Source organism: Epithele typhae (genome assembly GCF_022376455.1).
Source record: "Epithele typhae strain CBS 203.58 chromosome Unknown BXZ73scaffold_5, whole genome shotgun sequence".
NCBI classification, from domain to species: Eukaryota; Fungi; Basidiomycota; class Agaricomycetes; order Polyporales; family Epitheliaceae; genus Epithele; species Epithele typhae.
Genome location: NW_025954196.1, coordinates 479202 through 495786, shown reverse-complemented (window position 1 = coordinate 495786; position 16585 = coordinate 479202). Strand labels below are relative to the sequence as shown.

At 59.8% G+C, this 16585-nt stretch overlaps 7 protein-coding genes across 7 annotated transcripts; 2 read left to right on the top strand and 5 right to left on the bottom strand.

Annotated features, from left to right (window-relative positions):
• Positions 1 to 940: 940 nt before the first annotated feature.
• On the top strand, positions 941 to 2355 carry BXZ73DRAFT_41017 (uncharacterized protein; the record flags this gene model as incomplete). Its single annotated transcript, XM_048018683.1, has 5 exons — positions 941 to 1059; positions 1121 to 1246; positions 1306 to 1492; positions 1591 to 1736; positions 1788 to 2355. 5 exons carry the CDS (start codon positions 941 to 943, stop codon positions 2353 to 2355), a joined length of 1146 nt encoding a protein of 381 aa, XP_047881546.1.
• An 866-nt stretch (positions 2356 to 3221) lies between these two features.
• Positions 3222 to 5589, top strand: BXZ73DRAFT_97702 (heat shock protein 70; the record flags this gene model as incomplete). Its single annotated transcript, XM_048027457.1, has 7 exons — positions 3222 to 3375; positions 3430 to 3553; positions 3612 to 3837; positions 3890 to 3992; positions 4046 to 4581; positions 4639 to 5138; positions 5202 to 5589. 7 exons carry the CDS (start codon positions 3222 to 3224, stop codon positions 5587 to 5589), a joined length of 2031 nt encoding a protein of 676 aa, XP_047881545.1.
• Positions 5590 to 5686: 97 nt separating this feature from the next.
• On the bottom strand, positions 5687 to 7234 carry BXZ73DRAFT_97701 (uncharacterized protein; the record flags this gene model as incomplete). Its single annotated transcript, XM_048027456.1, has 6 exons — positions 5687 to 5902; positions 5959 to 6091; positions 6148 to 6442; positions 6501 to 6658; positions 6719 to 7147; positions 7206 to 7234. 6 exons carry the CDS (start codon positions 7232 to 7234, stop codon positions 5687 to 5689), a joined length of 1260 nt encoding a protein of 419 aa, XP_047881544.1.
• Positions 7235 to 7749: 515 nt separating this feature from the next.
• On the bottom strand, positions 7750 to 8482 carry BXZ73DRAFT_97700 (pali-domain-containing protein; the record flags this gene model as incomplete). The annotated part of the gene is made up of 4 exons (XM_048027455.1): positions 7750 to 8054; positions 8120 to 8184; positions 8236 to 8360; positions 8417 to 8482. The coding sequence occupies 4 exons, from the start codon at positions 8480 to 8482 to the stop codon at positions 7750 to 7752; spliced, it is 561 nt and encodes a 186-aa protein (XP_047881543.1).
• Positions 8483 to 11248: 2766 nt separating this feature from the next.
• BXZ73DRAFT_74570 (uncharacterized protein) lies at positions 11249 to 11903 on the bottom strand (the record flags this gene model as incomplete). Its single annotated transcript, XM_048022049.1, has 5 exons — positions 11249 to 11383; positions 11435 to 11597; positions 11642 to 11698; positions 11729 to 11794; positions 11845 to 11903. 5 exons carry the CDS (start codon positions 11901 to 11903, stop codon positions 11249 to 11251), a joined length of 480 nt encoding a protein of 159 aa, XP_047881542.1.
• A 1643-nt stretch (positions 11904 to 13546) lies between these two features.
• On the bottom strand, positions 13547 to 14290 carry BXZ73DRAFT_74568 (pali-domain-containing protein; the record flags this gene model as incomplete). Its single annotated transcript, XM_048022048.1, has 4 exons — positions 13547 to 13863; positions 13926 to 13990; positions 14043 to 14170; positions 14237 to 14290. 4 exons carry the CDS (start codon positions 14288 to 14290, stop codon positions 13547 to 13549), a joined length of 564 nt encoding a protein of 187 aa, XP_047881541.1.
• A 1040-nt stretch (positions 14291 to 15330) lies between these two features.
• Positions 15331 to 16325, bottom strand: BXZ73DRAFT_74567 (uncharacterized protein; the record flags this gene model as incomplete). The annotated part of the gene is made up of 4 exons (XM_048022047.1): positions 15331 to 15914; positions 15963 to 16027; positions 16086 to 16201; positions 16257 to 16325. 4 exons carry the CDS (start codon positions 16323 to 16325, stop codon positions 15331 to 15333), a joined length of 834 nt encoding a protein of 277 aa, XP_047881540.1.
• Positions 16326 to 16585: the final 260 nt, after the last annotated feature.

Below are 16585 nucleotides of genomic sequence, written 5' to 3'. Positions count from 1 at the left end.
GACTCGTACGTATGAAGTCGGTACGGAGCAGTGTGCAGAAGGGCGATGTGGCTGGCGCCGAGAGCCTTGAGGGATTGGGTCGGAGTCATCTCCGGACGAAATGCAAGCAAAGCAACCCTTGGAAAGGACCGCACTTCAAGGCATATTACATGTGCAAGTGCATGAAGTGGGGACGATTATGATGTCGGCGGAGAACGAGGTCGGACACGAGTGGCAGAGCTCGCTTGTGCCAGATATCGAGCGCTTGACGGGCTCCAACTTTTCAGCGTCCAACGTCCACGTCCTTTGATAGAAGGGCTGCCTAGGGGAGACTAGTCCACACTCAACAAGACCTCGCATACCACAGTGCACAGTATCCGGACACCACCTTTTCCCGCTCGTATCCTACTCTCAACTAAGCCAATCCCGCTGTCTGTTCACCCTCGCAACGCTGTCCTCTGGTGGCGTTCCCGTCGCAGTCCCTATTCTTAGCAATGAAGCTCAAGTTGCTTGCGTCCCGAGCTCGCGCGCACAGAGTTTCCCCAGGAACGAAGCATCATCATTGTTGGCGGCCCCGAGCCCTAGTGGCTCCCGGATTGTAGGTCCGAATTCTGAGTGCGAAGATGGATGGTCGGTCACCAGAAATATATTGGCTACCCGCGCTGATGTCGCATTCGTCTGCCACAGGCTATGTGTCTCGCAACCTGCGACACGAACGGCAGGGTGGCATGCGGAGCCCTCTGGGGTCGTTGCCCTGTGGAGGCGTTGGTGGCGGCTATAAAACCCACCTGGGCCTCCTCTACGGCCCCTCGTTCGCCCCACCCTTCTCTTCTGAACGTACACGATCTGTGATCGTTTATCGGTCCTTTTTATTCCTTCTTCTGAACAGCTTAGCGTCCGCTTTCGGGCCTTCCTTCCTTTCTAGACGTTGACCGCCTTCCTCGTTTTCACGACCTCAGCCATGAAGTTGTCCGTCTGCGCCGTCGCTCTCTCTCTCGTTCTCTCCGTCTCCGCCCGGCCGCGGTACTACGCTCGTGCCGACTTCACGCTCCAGAACGGCCAGGATGCCATTGCCCAAAAGTACGCCTTCTTGACAGTCTGCTGCGAATGTTTTATTGACAATTTCTCTAAACTTTGACAGCGCGCAGTTCGCTACCCTGACCGCGTCCTCTCCCTGTACCTCGGGTCAGAATGCCTGTGTGAACAACGAGTTTGCCCAGTGCGTGAACGGGCGGTTCGTTCTTCAGCCCTGCGCCGCCAGCGAGGTGTAAGTTGATATCTTTCCGGCAGGCCGAACTTGATGGACTAAACAAACCTCTCTATCAGCTGCGCTGCTCTTCCCCTGGTCAACTCTGCTGGAACAAGCGTTACTTGCACTACTGCTGCTGACCGTGACGCTCGCATTGCTGCCACTGGCGCCACCAGTGCGGCTTCCTCTGCGGCGGCTGCTCCTCCGGCGTCTTCGGCCGCAGCGTCTTCCGCGGCGGCTGCTCCCCCTGCATCCTCGGCTGCTGTCCCTCCCCCGGCGTCCTCGGCTGCCTCCTCTAGTGCTGCTGCGGTAATTATTCAATGCCATGCTTTTATCACGATGTCTGACGACACGACTTTCAGGCTTCCAGCACTGCTGCCGCTGGTAACAACGCAGCCAACGGCACGGCGGCAACTGGCGGCACCGAAGACGCTCAAGCGGCTCAGACCTCGACCACTCTGCTCAGCTCTGTTATCGCCACCGGCTTCGCGCAAGACGGCCAGTCAACGTACGATATTCTCGCCTCTTCCGCGGGCTACCACTCACTTGTTCACCACAGTCCCTCCCCCGGCCAGGTCGCCTCGAAGACCTCGACCAACAACTTCATCAACTTCTGTGCTCTCAGCCCCCAGCTCGCGATCACAAACGGTCTCCAGGTCGCCGCCGGGTCGTGCAACCCGGCGCCGATGGGCATCATCGCCTCCTCGGACAACATGCCGTCGTCCAAGTTCCTGAGCCCGAAGAACGGAGCGACGGTCGCGGCGAACACGAACTTCACCATCCAGATGAACGTCCTCCACCTCGACACCGGCAGCTTCGTCAACCCGGACACGAACTACTTTGCCGCGCCCCAGTTCACCAACGCCGCGGGGGACATCACCGGCCACTCGCACGTCGTGATCGAGGCGCTCCCCGCGCTCGACTCGACGACGCCGACGAACCCGAAGACGGGCTTCAAATTCTTCAAGGGCCTCAACGCGCCCGCCTCTGGGGGTGTGCTCAACGTCGAGGTCGGCGGCGGGCTCCCGGCCGGGTTCTACCGCCTCGCGTCGATCAACACCGCGGCGAACCACCAGCCGGCGCTCGTCGCAGTCGCCCAGCACGGTGCTCTAGATGACATGATCTAGTGAGTGCCCGTTGCTCTCTCTTTTGCGGAACGAATCCTGACCGGGTTGCTTCAGCTTTACTGTCGCTTAAGTTTTTACGAGCCTACCTGCTGTCTACTCTAGTGGAGGGCGGGCTCCCTTGATGCCTGTATTTATACGGATGCGCTGAGCTACGGGGTATCGGTACTTGTATCCTATGTACATGTATCATCACTAGCATGTCCTACTACCACTCCTTTTCTGTCAGGAGAACGGCCTTCCGGACCGTTCATCCCGACTAGGGCACGGTTTGGGCGCCTTTCGCGCTCTGCGGGCTGCCGGGATTGAAAGGTACGACCCAGGTTGTCTCTCATCTCCCCCCATCGTTCAGAACGCTATCCGTCTCGACGCTCAGACATGCTGTGATCACATTCAAAAGTATCGAAATCCAGACAATCAAGGTTGATGTGATGTGCACTTCTACCTATCCCCCGAACTTATAACTCTAGATTCCCCACGACGGATTCCGACTATCTCGCAGGGAGATGGTGTATGTACAGCTTCAGTACCTCCTCTTCTTTCAAGGGCCTCCACAACGCCTACCAACGAATACATTCTCTGGCGCCAAGGTGGGGCTGTATGTGCACGTCAACGTGGATGTAATAAAGCGGGACCGACTGTTTCAACACATCATAGAGTCAGAACACCCATTGCGCCAACATACGTGGCTGACCGTGTATAGGGAGAGATGCTACCAAGTGGCAACGCCACCAGCCCGGTGTCTTCGTGGCGAACTGGGACCTGACGTGTCGAGAGCAGCCGAGACGGTGCTATATATCATCGCCAAGCTCGCTCCGCCCCCCTCCATCAGCTCAACGTTCTCCCAGCCCGCCCACGGACCACCACCAATGGCTCGACCCACTCGGAAACAATCGCGACGAGTGGCCTCGACTGTCGCCCTCGTCTTCCTTGCTTTCCTCGCCATTCTCTTGTTATGTCCCGTAGCCGTGAAAGGGCACGACACTACAACTGAAGATGAGCGCCCCGTCATCGTCGGCATCGGTAAAGCCCACGCATACCACTCACACACGCGGCCCAACTGATTTCGAGCGACAGACTTTGGAACCACGTACTCGCGCGTCGCCGTCAAACGTGCTGATGGGCAGGTGGAGGTGATTCCTAACGAGCGCGGTCAGCGTAGCACGCCATCGGTGGTTGGTATTCATAAAAACGGTCAATTGTAAGTGACGTCAATGTCTGACGCGGATGAAATCCTCATACGATATGGTCGAACACAGATTAGCCGGCGACGCTGCGATTGACCAGTGGATCTCGGGTCCGGACACACTCAAGAGTTATATTCCTGATGTCAAGCAACTGCTTGGGCGAGAGACTCAAGCACGCCCCGAAAGGTGGTGGGAGGTCGCTTTGTCGGCACTTGGGCTATGGCCCACCCAAAGACCGTCCAAGGTCCTCCAGCAGGACGGCCAGGTAGTGATGCAAGCTCCTCGCGGGAGCGACTTCGTGAGCCACGCTCCTGCATTCTGCAACGCTCGATCTAAAAGCAGAGCTTCAGACCCCCGAGGAAATGGTGGCCGCGATTCTCTCGAAGCTGAAAGCAGACGCAGAAGCATTCCTCGGCCAACCGGTCGCCCAAGCCGTCGTGACGGTCCCCTTCCGTGCGCGCCTCCCGCTCCCTCCATCTCTCTTCGTCCTCACGTCCTCCCGACAGACTTCAACGACGCGCAGCGCGAAGCGCTCAGGACCGCAGGCTCGCTCGCCGGGCTAGAGGTCCTGCGCCTCATCAACGAGCCCACCGCCGCGGCGCTCGCGCACGGCCTCGAGCTGATGCAGCCCGCGCGCGACCGCCTCGAGGCGCGCGTGCTCGTGCTCGACGCCGGCGGCGGCGGGCTCTCCGCGACGCTGCTCGCGATCGACGACGGTGTGTTCGAAGTCCTCGCGGACGTGCGCGACGCGGGGCTCAGCGGGCGGGCGCTCGATGCGCGCGTCGCGGCCCAGCTCTGGGGAGGGAACACGCGGGAGATGGCGCGGGTGCAGCGCGAGGCGGAGCGCGTGAAGATGGCGCTGTCGGACGCGCTCGAGGCGGTCGTCGGGCTCGAGGAGCCTTGGGTCGACGGCAGGCCGAACTCGGTCTGGAGGACGTCGAGGGCCGAGTTCGAGGATGCCAACGCGGACTGGTTCGAGGGCGTGGTGAAGACGATCGAGCGGGCGATGGCAGAGGACTCTCCGACGGACGGCGTCGACGAGGTGGGTTCGTGTCTGGATCGTCGACGCGCAGGCTCTGACGCCGGAATTCCTCTCCAGATTCTCCTGGTGGGTGGCGGGGCGCACATCCCTCGGGTGCAAGAACTGGTGAGAGACTGGTTCGGCAAAGACCCTCTCAACCTCAACGCAACCTCGGCCGGTGTCCCCCCACTGGAGGAAGCGGCCGTGTACGGCGCCGCGCTCCAGGCCGCGATTCTCGCCGGCTACACCGACGTCGACCTCTGCACGGGAGACTTCGACATCAACATATTCACTCTCGGCATCGAGGTCGCAGGGGGCATCTTCGTGCCGCTCATCGCGCGCAACTCCGTCCTGCCGCGCGAGGTGAGGGCGAATTTCTCCACCTCGATTGACGGCCAGGACGCGGTCGTGGTGCGCGTCTTCGAGGGCGAGCGGCCGCTCACGACGGACAACAGGGAGATGGGCCGCGTAGAGCTGAAGGGAATAGGACACGCTCCCCGAGGGGTGCCACAGATCGAGGTGGCGATGGATGTCGACGCGACCCGTGTAATCACGGTCAGGGTGACGGACTTGGGGAGGTAAGTGAGCGCCTTCCTATACGCGGGGATAACACTCACGACTTGGTTTGCTGTGGTGTCCAGCGGCAAGTCGGAATCCATTACTATTGTCGACCCGCCACATGACCGGCTCACGTACGAGGAAATCGAGGAGATATTCAAGGAGATGTACGACAGCGACGAAAAGTACGTGAACCAGCGGCGACAACACGCCATCAGCGACTTGCGGGGCGTTGCCTCCACGCTCATGACACAGATTCAAACGATGAGCGCAAACACGGACGTGGTCAGCGTCCGTGAAGCCATCGGGAGCGCACTCGCTTGGTTGGAGGAGCACCAAGACAGAGCAAGCGGCGACGAGCTTCATTGGAGGGTACAAGACCTGCGACAGATCGGGCGGCCGATTGCTTCGTTGCCTCCGCTCGCAGAAAGCACCGGGGACGGACCGAGCGTTCCCCACAAGGAGCTTTGATGACCGCGCAGATTTCTTTTTCATGTACACCAAGTTCATGTACACTAAGCCTGTGGTGATGTCTACGAAAGCGAGACGAAAGCATTTGCCCCACACATCATGCAGATCCGCCACAGCTGAGCAGCCACACGGCGCCGAACCGCTCCCGCGCGTTCGCACACAGCAGAACAGCGATCGCCATCCACTCCGCTGCGGCGTGGAAGACGTAGAACGCCATCTTCGAGCCGACGCCGTTCAGGCTTCCGGCGTCCGTCGAGAGTATGTCGTCCGTGAGGAGGCCGACGACGACGAGCCTGTATATCCCTACCACGGACTGCGCGTCATCATCTGTGAGCGGATCGCGGACGCCACGTAGACGAGCGAGCTCACCAGCAGGGTGCACACGGCGGAGATGAGCAGGACCGAGGACAGCGCGACCGCGGCCGGATTCCGCACCCACGCCCAGTACGCCAGGACGTGCACGACGGAGACGAGCGCGAGCGCGAGGCCGGCGCTCGCGTACCTATCGCCGGAGCGCGTCAGTCCAGGATATCCGCGGTAAGCGTGGGGCGTACGCACCGGAGAGAGACCGTCTGCGCCGCAGCGGACTCGAAGAAGAGCGCCCTGGCGTACGTGGCGCCCGAGGAGAGCGCGAGGGCGAGGGCGACGAGGAACGCGAGCGAGAGCGCGACGCTGGCGGTCTCGTACGCCACGCGCTCGCGCTCGCGCGTCATCCAGGGACCCGCGAGTGAGGCCGAGGCCGACTGCCGCCGGGACCATATCCACGACACCGGTAGCAGACGCGGGAGGCCGGCATGCGCTGAGGGGAGCGGCGCAGGGACGAGTGTGACGCGCGGGGGCTTGACGGGCTCGTCTGCGAAGCTCGCCGTTCGCGGTGTGGGCCGGGCGAGCGGAGGCACGGGCGCCGGCACGCACGAGGAGAGCGCGCACGGCACCGACGAGATCCTTGGCGACGGAGACGAAGCCAGCGGCGAGGGTGCTCTGCGCGTAGGCGAGGTAGGCCGGGGACGCGCGCGTCGACGTGGAGAACGAGCGCGAGATCGCGGCGCGGGTGGAGAAGAAGGCGACTCTGCGGCGCACCGTAATTAGCTCAGACAGGAAGATCGTCGTGGACGGAACGGAGACGTACCTTTCCACAATGACCACGAGCGAGAAGATCACGATCAGGTTCCGCGACTTGCGCGCGCACGAGCGGTAGAGCGCGAGTGGGACGAGGAGTCCATAGAGCACGGCGAACAAGCAGGATGGCGCGAAGTCGGGCGGGGCGGGGACGCCCCCGATCGGAGCTGGAATGCGCGCCAGCACGGGTGGGTATGCTTGGTCGTCGAAAGCTGAGCTCGGGAAGCTCGAGGAGGGAACGTCAATCGGCAGAGCTGCGGCGGGGCTCATAGAGAGGAAGAGGCGCTTTTTCGACGAGACGTGGGACTGGACGAGTACGAGGGCGGAGTGGGTTCGCCGAAGGTCTCCGAGGGACTGTCGGGCCTCCGACGCGGAAGGAGGGTGTGTGGACCCGGCTGAGTATTGCTGCAGCGATGGCGGCGGGGTTTTGTCCACAGGTCTGTAGTACTGCGTGGGTCAGATGGAAGTCTGTGTGAAAGATGGAAAAATCGACGTACTCAGTCCCAGTCGAGATGGCCACGCCCATTATACGAAAGAGTAAGGTCAGCGTGCACGCCGTTGTATGCGCGCGGTTGCGAATGTGTACGCCATTCCCGTTGCCGAGGCGTTCCGGAGTGAACGTGGATCAGTCACAGACGCTGACTGGAGAGAGCACTACGGGAAAGTGGTGCTAGCGGTCTAGCACATGAGGCTGCCAGACCTTCGAAAATCGTCGGAGGTGAGGTGGTGATGAAATAAACGCAACGACAGCAACATGCGCACACTTATCTTGAGACGCGATCACGTGTCCATGATGGTAATACAGCGTTGGATTAGCAAAAGATCTAGTGGTACATGGTACTGATGGTAGCATATGAGGGGAAGCAAGTCACAGATAATACAGTAAATAAACAGCGTCAACGCAGGGAAGAACAAGCGTGACTATCGGAATCGTCAAAGTATGTCGAAAAGTCGTGAAAGCGTTCGTCTCAGAAGGCAATCCAAACAGTTTTGGAGGCGACGGGGATCAGAGAAAGCGCATATGCGCGATTCTACGTCTGCTCAGTACGCGGCTGCCCTGCGGCGGCTGTAGTGGCCAAAGGATCCACACAGGCTGAAGAAGAAGCCAACGAAGAGGGCAACAAGCGCACCGAGGACGAGCCAGTTGGCGTTCCCCCACTGTGCGTTGATGCCGCGACTCCGCATGTCGTGGCGCGCGGTGCCAAAGAGAGCCATCTCGATGACCCAGGCGACAAGAACGTCGAGGAAGGCGAGGGCGGAGACGAGAGTCATGAAGACGGTGCCAACGCGGTGGTAAGCTGCGCCGCACAGGCCGCAGAGGACAGCGATTCCAGCCAAGCCGGCGCCTGGACGTGGACGTGTGAAGAAGATGAGAATGCAGACGAGTGGCGCAACAGAACTGTGCACATACCGACAGGGATGAGGACGAGGACGAAGGTGAGGCTGTGGAAGACGTCATCGTTGAGACGCTGGCTACTGTGGATGGGGTGAGAAAGTCGGAATGGGGAGGCGGTAGGCAAGACGTACGCCAAGGCATTAGGGAAGAACCATCCAACACTTGTTTGGGAGCCCGTGAACCCGAAGCAGCCAAAGTGAAGGCGTCCAACATTGAGGAACGATACGCTGTTCCATGTCGGAGCTGATACTGAAGCCTGAAAACCACCTCATCAGGATTGCACGACAATCATGGAGAGGGCGGGCGGCGCACAAAGATAAGGAGGACCATGGCGGCGAAGGTGAAGAAGAGGCCTGGGACAGCAGCGCCGGCAGCCATTGTGACGAGGTCGTTAGGTCGTGAGGGTGGGTGTGCGTGCTGGAGAGAGGACGGGTGAGTCGAGATTCGGAGGAGGCACGGGGTACTCACGAGGGGCGGAGTGCGGGAGGAGAGGATGGGGACGAGGGATGGCGTGAAGGGGCATATAAGGCGAAGGAGAGTGACGTCAGGAGGGCACGCGTCTAGATGGAACTGGTGCGGGGTACGTCACTGCGCAGAGGCAGGCGCTGACCTCACAGGAACACCTGCCGCTCACCGTCATCCTCCTGTTTTCCAGCCCCTCCCTCTTGCTTCCGACCATCCCGCCGCCGCTCAAAGCCCGCCCGGGAACATCTGGAACGCGCCTCCCTCGCGCCGAGGTCCGCCACGCGCAGCCCACGGCCCTCATTGCTTCGCATGCGCAAAGCGGTGCGTCAAGGGCTGTGGTCTTGCTCGTGCCGGCCACATCTGAAGATCGCGCGAGTGGCGCACTGCCCCGTGGTCAACATATCTGCCTGAAGCAGCACCGTGTTTGGCGCAGCAATCCAGGAACAAGGTCCAGTTTCTGCCTCCAGAGTCCATGCACCGCACGTAAGCCGACATTGGTACGTAGCCTCTCGGGGACTTCAGTAAATACATCGCACCACTCTACGTATGTCGGATATGCTGGCACACGCTCAAGCCTTGTTACCTGTGAAAATAGCAGCAGCCGCTCCGTCCGTCCTACATAGTCCGGGTTCTGTTGAGATCTCATCGGCCTCCGCTCCGGTCGATGACGATGACCTGATGAACTCCTTTCCTTTTGCGGCTAATTTCAGCCGCGATGACGTTCCGCGAGTTCGCATTCAATAGAGATAGGCTCGATCATCCATCCGTTTTCGTCGTACCTCCTCAAACGGCTGGTCGAACTGGTGGGGGGTTTTGGCAGGTGCACCATAAAAGGAGAGCACGTGACATGAGTGCCCTCCCCTCGCTCCACTCCCCCGCCCAAACGGGCTCGTTGGGGCACGCCGCTCCCCCGTGCGCGACGGCTTGTGATGGCGGTCGCGTCGGGAGGCGTCACGGAGGGCGCGCGACTGGTCTCTCGCGCGACCAGTCTCGCGCGCGACAGACCTCCGCGCACGCGTGCGCGCCACTGCGCCCGCGCCCCCCTCGACGCGGACATGCAGCTCCTAGGCCAAAGTCTCTGATATGTGTTGCGCACGCATGCTTGCAGGAGTCTACGGAGACGCTGACTCAATCCTGCATCTCGAACTCCTCGCTCACTGCCCGGCTGCGTCTGCCTCGGAGGCAGCAGTACAGGTTTGTGTTCCCACCTTCCTCGTGCGCCACACATCCAATTACGACCTCGAGGACATTGGAGACGGCCTAATGGAAGAGCGTGAAGCCGAGGGACTCGGTACGCATACTAGCGCGGCCCCCTTTGTGCAGGAAGAAGTCCCGGATTCATTATTCATTACTAATTAGAGGGCGCTATCGACTACGACTAGTGGCTAGTTATATGTGATGTTCCTTTTTCGTCCGTCTGTGAGGACTCTGTGCCTTCGTGGGCGTCGAGGGGGGCGCGGGCGCAGTGGCGCGCACGCGTGCGCGGAGGTCTGTCGCGCGCGAGACTGGTCGCGCGAGAGACCAGTCGCGCGCCCTCCGTGACGCCTCCCGACGCGACCGCCATCACAAGCCGTCGCGCACGGGGGAGCGGCGTGCCCCAACGAGCCCGTTTGGGCGGGGGAGTGGAGCGAGGGGAGGGCACTCATGTCACGTGCTCTCCTTTTATGGTGCACCTGCCAAAACCCCCCACCAGTTCGACCAGCCGTTTGAGGAGGTACGACGAAAACGGATGGATGATCGAGCCTACAATAGAGAACGACGTCTGCTTGCAATAAATAAAGCCGCTCGAGTCCCGCCACGAGATCCGGAACGGGAGAGAAGAGTGGCCACCGTGGAGGCGCCCTCATAGGCGCCGGATGATGCCGGCCCGGTGGCAACCTACGTCATCATCATCAGCAAAACGGGGGATTTGAAGATAATGCGTTGCAGTGCGTGATCAACGGCCGTATTGCATGGTAAGTAATCACAAGACATATCACGTATTACAGGGTGGTAGCCGTAGACGGCCATCGGTCGTCTGGCATGGCAATCTACCGCCTGCTAGACGCCGGTTGGTCGGACAATTGTCTTCTCCCGCCGCGCATTGTAATACACGAGGGGGCCGATGGCAATACACGAGGGAGACGATGGCAATACCTGGCTGCACGCATGGTAGTTGTCCGATCATACACAAGGCGGGACATGGTAATCTGACGCAATGATTTTAGACCGTTGTCATAGGTTGGCATGTAAGATCGCATCTTGTAGCACACACAGGCTGGATAGTGGTCGATTAAAACACACAGTAATCATTCAGAAGAAGCTATCAGATAATGACAGATATAGTACGAGACTACTGGAGGTATGGAGACGCAAGAACAAAATTCAATCGCGAGCTTTCCGCACTTTGAACGCCCATCGGAGTCTGTAAGACGAGACGATGAGTGAGTGCTGCCGGAGATAAGCGCATGCAATAAATACCGTTCAATCCTTGCCGCCCGACGCGTCGCCGAAAGGCTCATCGATGTCGCAGGTCTCCGCTTCGTTGTCGCTCTCTTCAAGCATCTGATCGCCTGCAGTGGTCGGGGGACGGACTGCACACTTTTCGTGGCCGTTCCCAAAAAGCTCTCTGAGGTAGTATAAGTCAGTCGACGTCTCGATGAGCAGTGAGACTGCACGGAAAAGCGATACTCACTTGACTCACCAAGACCTCAGCTTCATAGCCCAGTTGGGCTTCTGCCGCATTGACTTGAGTAAACCGTTGACGAAATCGTTGACGTCCCAGCGCCCATCGGTGTCGCTCCAGGTTGGCTCACTTGTTACGTAGAAGCGAACCTGACGCAATACACATCAGCAAACGCCACACGAAGTCGCCGAGGAGCTCACCAGCGCTGCTGTAGCGACGACGGAGTACAGCGTGAAGCTGTCGGCATCCACGTTGGTCTTCTCGGCGACGGACTTCTGGCCCGGCTGCTTCCGAGTGAGAAACCCGCCGGCATCGCCGCGGATCGCAGCCGTCGGGTTGCCGTACAAGGCCTTGCCAGTAAGCCTGGTAACAATATGTAACTGTTAATTGAGTCGTATGGTACAAACCTGACGCTTACCTTGAGTATCAACTCGCCCTTGAGGAGCCCTTTTCGAGCCCGTGGCCTGGTCGGGTCGACCTCACAGAGGTTCTACATTGCAGTAAAGTAATTTTTGGCCTCGAAAGTCTCGATTTTCGCATCAAGGACTTTCTGGCAGTAACTGAGCGACTAGTCATTCATCAACACAAAGAGATATAGAATAAGACGTACTTATCCGGGTGCAAGAAGAGGGGGCGACGAGGACCATCGGCGCGACGAAGCGGCTGCATTGGAGCGGCAGGGGCGGGACATGAGCCGGAACGGGGCGCTTGCTGTGAGTCCGACTGGAGGCACCAAGGGTAGCCTGATCGCGTGATTGGACCTCAGATAGACACATTCGCATGACTGGGCTACGTACCGGTGTGCGCCTGATCCCATTCTCTGAGCCACCTGCCACCCGGGGTGTGGTGGGACCTGTGGCCGTGTCCGACTCACCCCGGGCGTTGCATAAGGCTGGGGAAGATCGTGATCAAATGAGAGGAGGAAATGGGGATGGAGATGTCGCACCAGGTATGTGCTCTTCATATACCTGACTGTGAGGCGAGTGGCACCAGGAGTGATGATGGCGGTTGCGGGAGGCGTTCAGTAGACGCGCAGCCCGCGCCGACGCGTCTTATTGTCTGCACAGGCGCTGAACGCGCGCAATGGCCCCCACCTCCATCTATCATGGGCCTCCGCTTTTACCACCACCCTAACAAAGTATTTAAAACTATGCATGCCTATCGCGATGCGGCGCTTCTGGGTGCGTTGTCCGGAATCAGCAGAGCGCGCAGCCAACAGCGCCCTCCAGGCAGCTCAAGCCGTGCTCAGCCTTCGATTCCGGACGACGCGCTCCACGTCCTCGCCCACTTCGCCCACTTCCGCACGCTCGCGAACAACGTCGACCACCCCACCGGCCGCGAGCCCTTCTCCCTGCCCGAGCTCGTCGAGCTCGACCTCTCAAAGGCGTACGATGTCGACCGCCTCGACCGCCCCCGCCCCGACTCGCCCCATGCGGCACGCCTCGACCGCCGCCTCCACGCACACCGACGGCACGCCCGACACGCCGCCACGGCGCTCGTCCTCCCGCTCGTCACGCGCGTCCAGGCGGGCGTGCTCCGCGCTCACCTCTTCCCCCGCCTCCGCCACCTCGTCTTCGAGGGCCGCGAGAACGACGTCTCGGACGCGGACCGCCTCCCGCCCCACCCGACCCTCACCTTCGTCGACGTCTGGGCCAGCGCGCCGACGGCCACGGCCCCATTGCCCGCCCGTGCGCATGCTCGACCGCGCGCTCGCGAGCCATGCGGAATGCACGATAGGAGTGTGCAATATATATAATGTGCCAACCAGTATTCCCATCTCACCATACGTTATCATACATGTCAAACTATCGTCTTGCGGGCGTTGGTCCATCTTCCGTATGCCATGCTCTGCAAGCAATAGTAGAGCAGACAATTGATTGCCATGTATTACCATCAGCTGTCTAGCAGACAAAAGACGGTATGCCCTTATCAGGAAGCGCCGAGCGCGGTCAGACCCCGCGATGCGTGACAAGAAGATACGCCCTTTGCTGATGATGCACCTCCGAGCGTGCACTCCAGTAGTACCGCAGTGAGATCTAGCTGAGATCTTGAAAAATCGATTCGAGGCCGCTGACGCGGTAGGTACCGTTGGCGAGAGCTTCCCTCTCGCGTGACCCTGCCTCTGTTCACCACGTGCAGACGAGTTGAGCCACCAAACCCAAGCCGAACTAGTAGTATGTGTACTATGGCACGACAGAATCCACGCAGCACCGGAAACAAAAAAGGCCAGAAATTGTCCTTCGTGAGAGCGCTACATCATGTCCGTCACTTCCACCGCAGGTGACCGTCCACAGAAGCCTCCGCGTAACTCTCTACCACCGGTCACCACGGTTGATCTCTCGCCGCACTCCCTGGCAGCAAGTGGCAAGCCAGCCGAGGGTTACAGAAAAGCCGAGAATGAGCCCCGCCGAAAGCACAATCCAGTTGGCGTTCCCCAGCGTGGCGTCCACGCCGCGCTCGCGCAAGTGGCTTCGCGCAAGGCCAAAAAGGACCATCTCGAGGATGAAGGCAATCTCGAGGATGGCAAAGGCGATCGTGGACAAGATCGACGCGAACGCGGTGGCCACCCAACCGGCGCATGTCGCGCCTAACAGGTTGATGAGGAAGGCGGCGCCGGCCAGACTCGCACCTGGAAAGGGGAGGAGCACTTGGTGAGGGGGGGAGCATGCGGTGCCAGGGAATTGCACGTACAGACGGGTACGAGAACGAGGGCGTGAGTGAGGTCATGGAAGACGTCTTGGTTGAGGTAGTCGTCTCTGCTCAAGGTGTGAGGGCGTGAGGGTACGCGCGAGAATGCAGGATGCTTACGCCACTGCGGCGGGAAAGTGCCACCCGACGGTCTTGGGGGAGCCGGTGTACCCAAACACTCCGAAGTGGAGGTCTCCGCCCACGTCGAGGAACGAGGAGACGTTCGACGTCGGGGGCGTCGCCGAAGCCTTCAGAAGGGAACGGTGAGCACGTCGCGGTGTAATGTATGAACGCTACCGGGGCATTCGACTCACGATGACGAGTAAAATGAACGCCACAAGTGTAAAAACGAGACCGGGGACAGCCATATAGAAGCTCGTACGATCCATAGTGTGGCACGGGCACGGGAGGCGGAGAGCGGAGGGAGTAGGAGACGGTAGGGCTGACACCGTGGGCAGGGTGGAGAGACTTGGGTGTATATATGTTTCGATGACAATTGCAAATGGCAGTGGCCTGTCGCATACCGAGTGGTTGAAGGAACAGGTCAGTGCCGATGCCAGATAATAGGAAACCGGAAACACAATGACAGCGCCCGAGAAGGCAGGGTTTGTGGGCGCCGACAGCTGTGTCCTTCATACGGATCTGGACGCGCGCAGTTGACGATGTCTTATCCGAAAAAGGAAGCTGCCTCCCTACGCATCCGGAGCCTGGGTACTATTCGCTGTGTTGAGGCTTTCAGTTGACATTCGCATCGGGTCTCCAGTGGCGCCAATAAGTTGTCTTATTAGGTTCAGTGAGTGGCGCAGTCGGTCTTGATAGTCGCAGAATGGAGAACTCTGATGTTAGGCGGTCGGTCGACGGGGGAGATGGAATGAGCAGTATGTCCAGAGCGACAGCACACCGGGTGGCAAGCGATCCAGGACGTTATGTGAAGCTTTGAAGTTTGAGGTGTCGACGGCAGAAGACACGGCAGATAGATATTCCACATAGTGGTGGCGTTCGAGACGGCCGTCCTGCGATCTTCAAACGCTGGCACCGTCTCGTGAGCAGAAGTGACCGCTGATGGAGACACAGAGCTTGAGACCGAATGTAGACGCCTAGACGTAGCGGCAGTGGCGGAGGTGGGCAGAAGGCGTTAACGCAGCCTCGGGAAAACTAGCCGCCCACTCAGCCGGCCCGGCCTGGCGATGCTTTCATGGCCCTGGCAGTTCTGCATTCCAAGTACGTTCACGTCTTGGCATAACCGAGGGCGTGTGTACCAGGATGAATTATCCGTACAGCCTAGTCGTGCCAACTACTGGCAGTACTTGTGGACGACCGTCGGTGATGAGCGCTTGAGCCTGCCCGCTGTCCTACAAGTTGACCACTCGGTGACGTCCGGGCCCTATGCTACCGTACGCCCGTCCCACTATCCTTTTGTGTAACCACAGTCAACGACCGTAGAGTCGCTGCTGTCCGTAGACTTGCGATCGCCCTTCGAGGACCCATCATCCTGCGCCTTCGGATCGTCGCCTCCGTCCACCGGCCCGTTCCGCCGAGTCGTCACAATTTGTCCGTTATCCTCGAGACGAACGGTGAACACGTCCGGCGGACCATTCACGGCGTTGTCGATGATCGTCACACCAGGCTCCAAGTCCCGGTCGCTTCCGCAGCACCCGTCGCAGACCATCGACAGAGCGACAGCGAACGCGAAGGTCGCCAGCCCGACGAGGAGGGTGAAGAGCGCCCCGAGCACCATCCAGTTCGCGTTCCCCCACGCGGCGTCGACGCCGTGGCTGCGGAGGCGCTGGCGCGCGACGCCGAAGAGGATCATCTCGAGGATCCAGGCGACGAGGGCGATGGGGAAGGCGAGGAGGGAGAAGGCGGCCATGAGGATGATTCCCGTGGCGGCGAAGCTGCCCAGCGGGCTCCGCTGGTGCAGTATCTCCCACATCGGGAGGAAGACCATGCCGATGGTACCGGAGAGGGCAGCGGCGCCTGCCAATGCAGCACCTGGGCGGCGGTGAGAACAACCGAAGGGACGGTAGGAGGCGTGCGTACTCAGGGGGATGAGGACCAGGGCAGGGGTGAGGCGACGGAAAAAGTGCCCGTTGAGAGCACCATCTCTGTAGTAGGGTGCGCGATGAGGACGGCCTCTGCGGGGAGACGCGGCGGAACACTTACGCCAATTCGGTAGGGAAAGACCATCCGATGCGCTTTGACGAACCGGTGTACCCGAACACTCCGAAACGAAGGCTCCCAACGTTGAGGAATGACGGGGTTTCCGCTGATATAGATGCCTAACAAGTCCCTGGTGAGTTTCGTGGCATGCTATGAGAGAAAGACGGCACATACCGCGATGAGAAGATACGCGGTCAGCAAGAAAATGCAATAGCACGGGAGGAAGTAGAATGTGTACTTCATGATGGTCGAAGTTAGGCCAGTCTCGCGAGAAAGGGGACTGGAGATATACGAGGCACCCAAATATGCAGAGAAGGCGTCTTGCCACCGGAAAGGGGCTACTTTGGCATCGACCCCTCAAGCATCAACGAAGAGGTGAAAATGTAAACTCTGTATCCATGGATGAAGCAGAAGGGAGATATGAGTTGTGTAGCACTAGATCACAATTGATTCAGACTCACGTAGCATCAAAGTGGCGCGGCAGTATCTACGTAAGGAGGTGC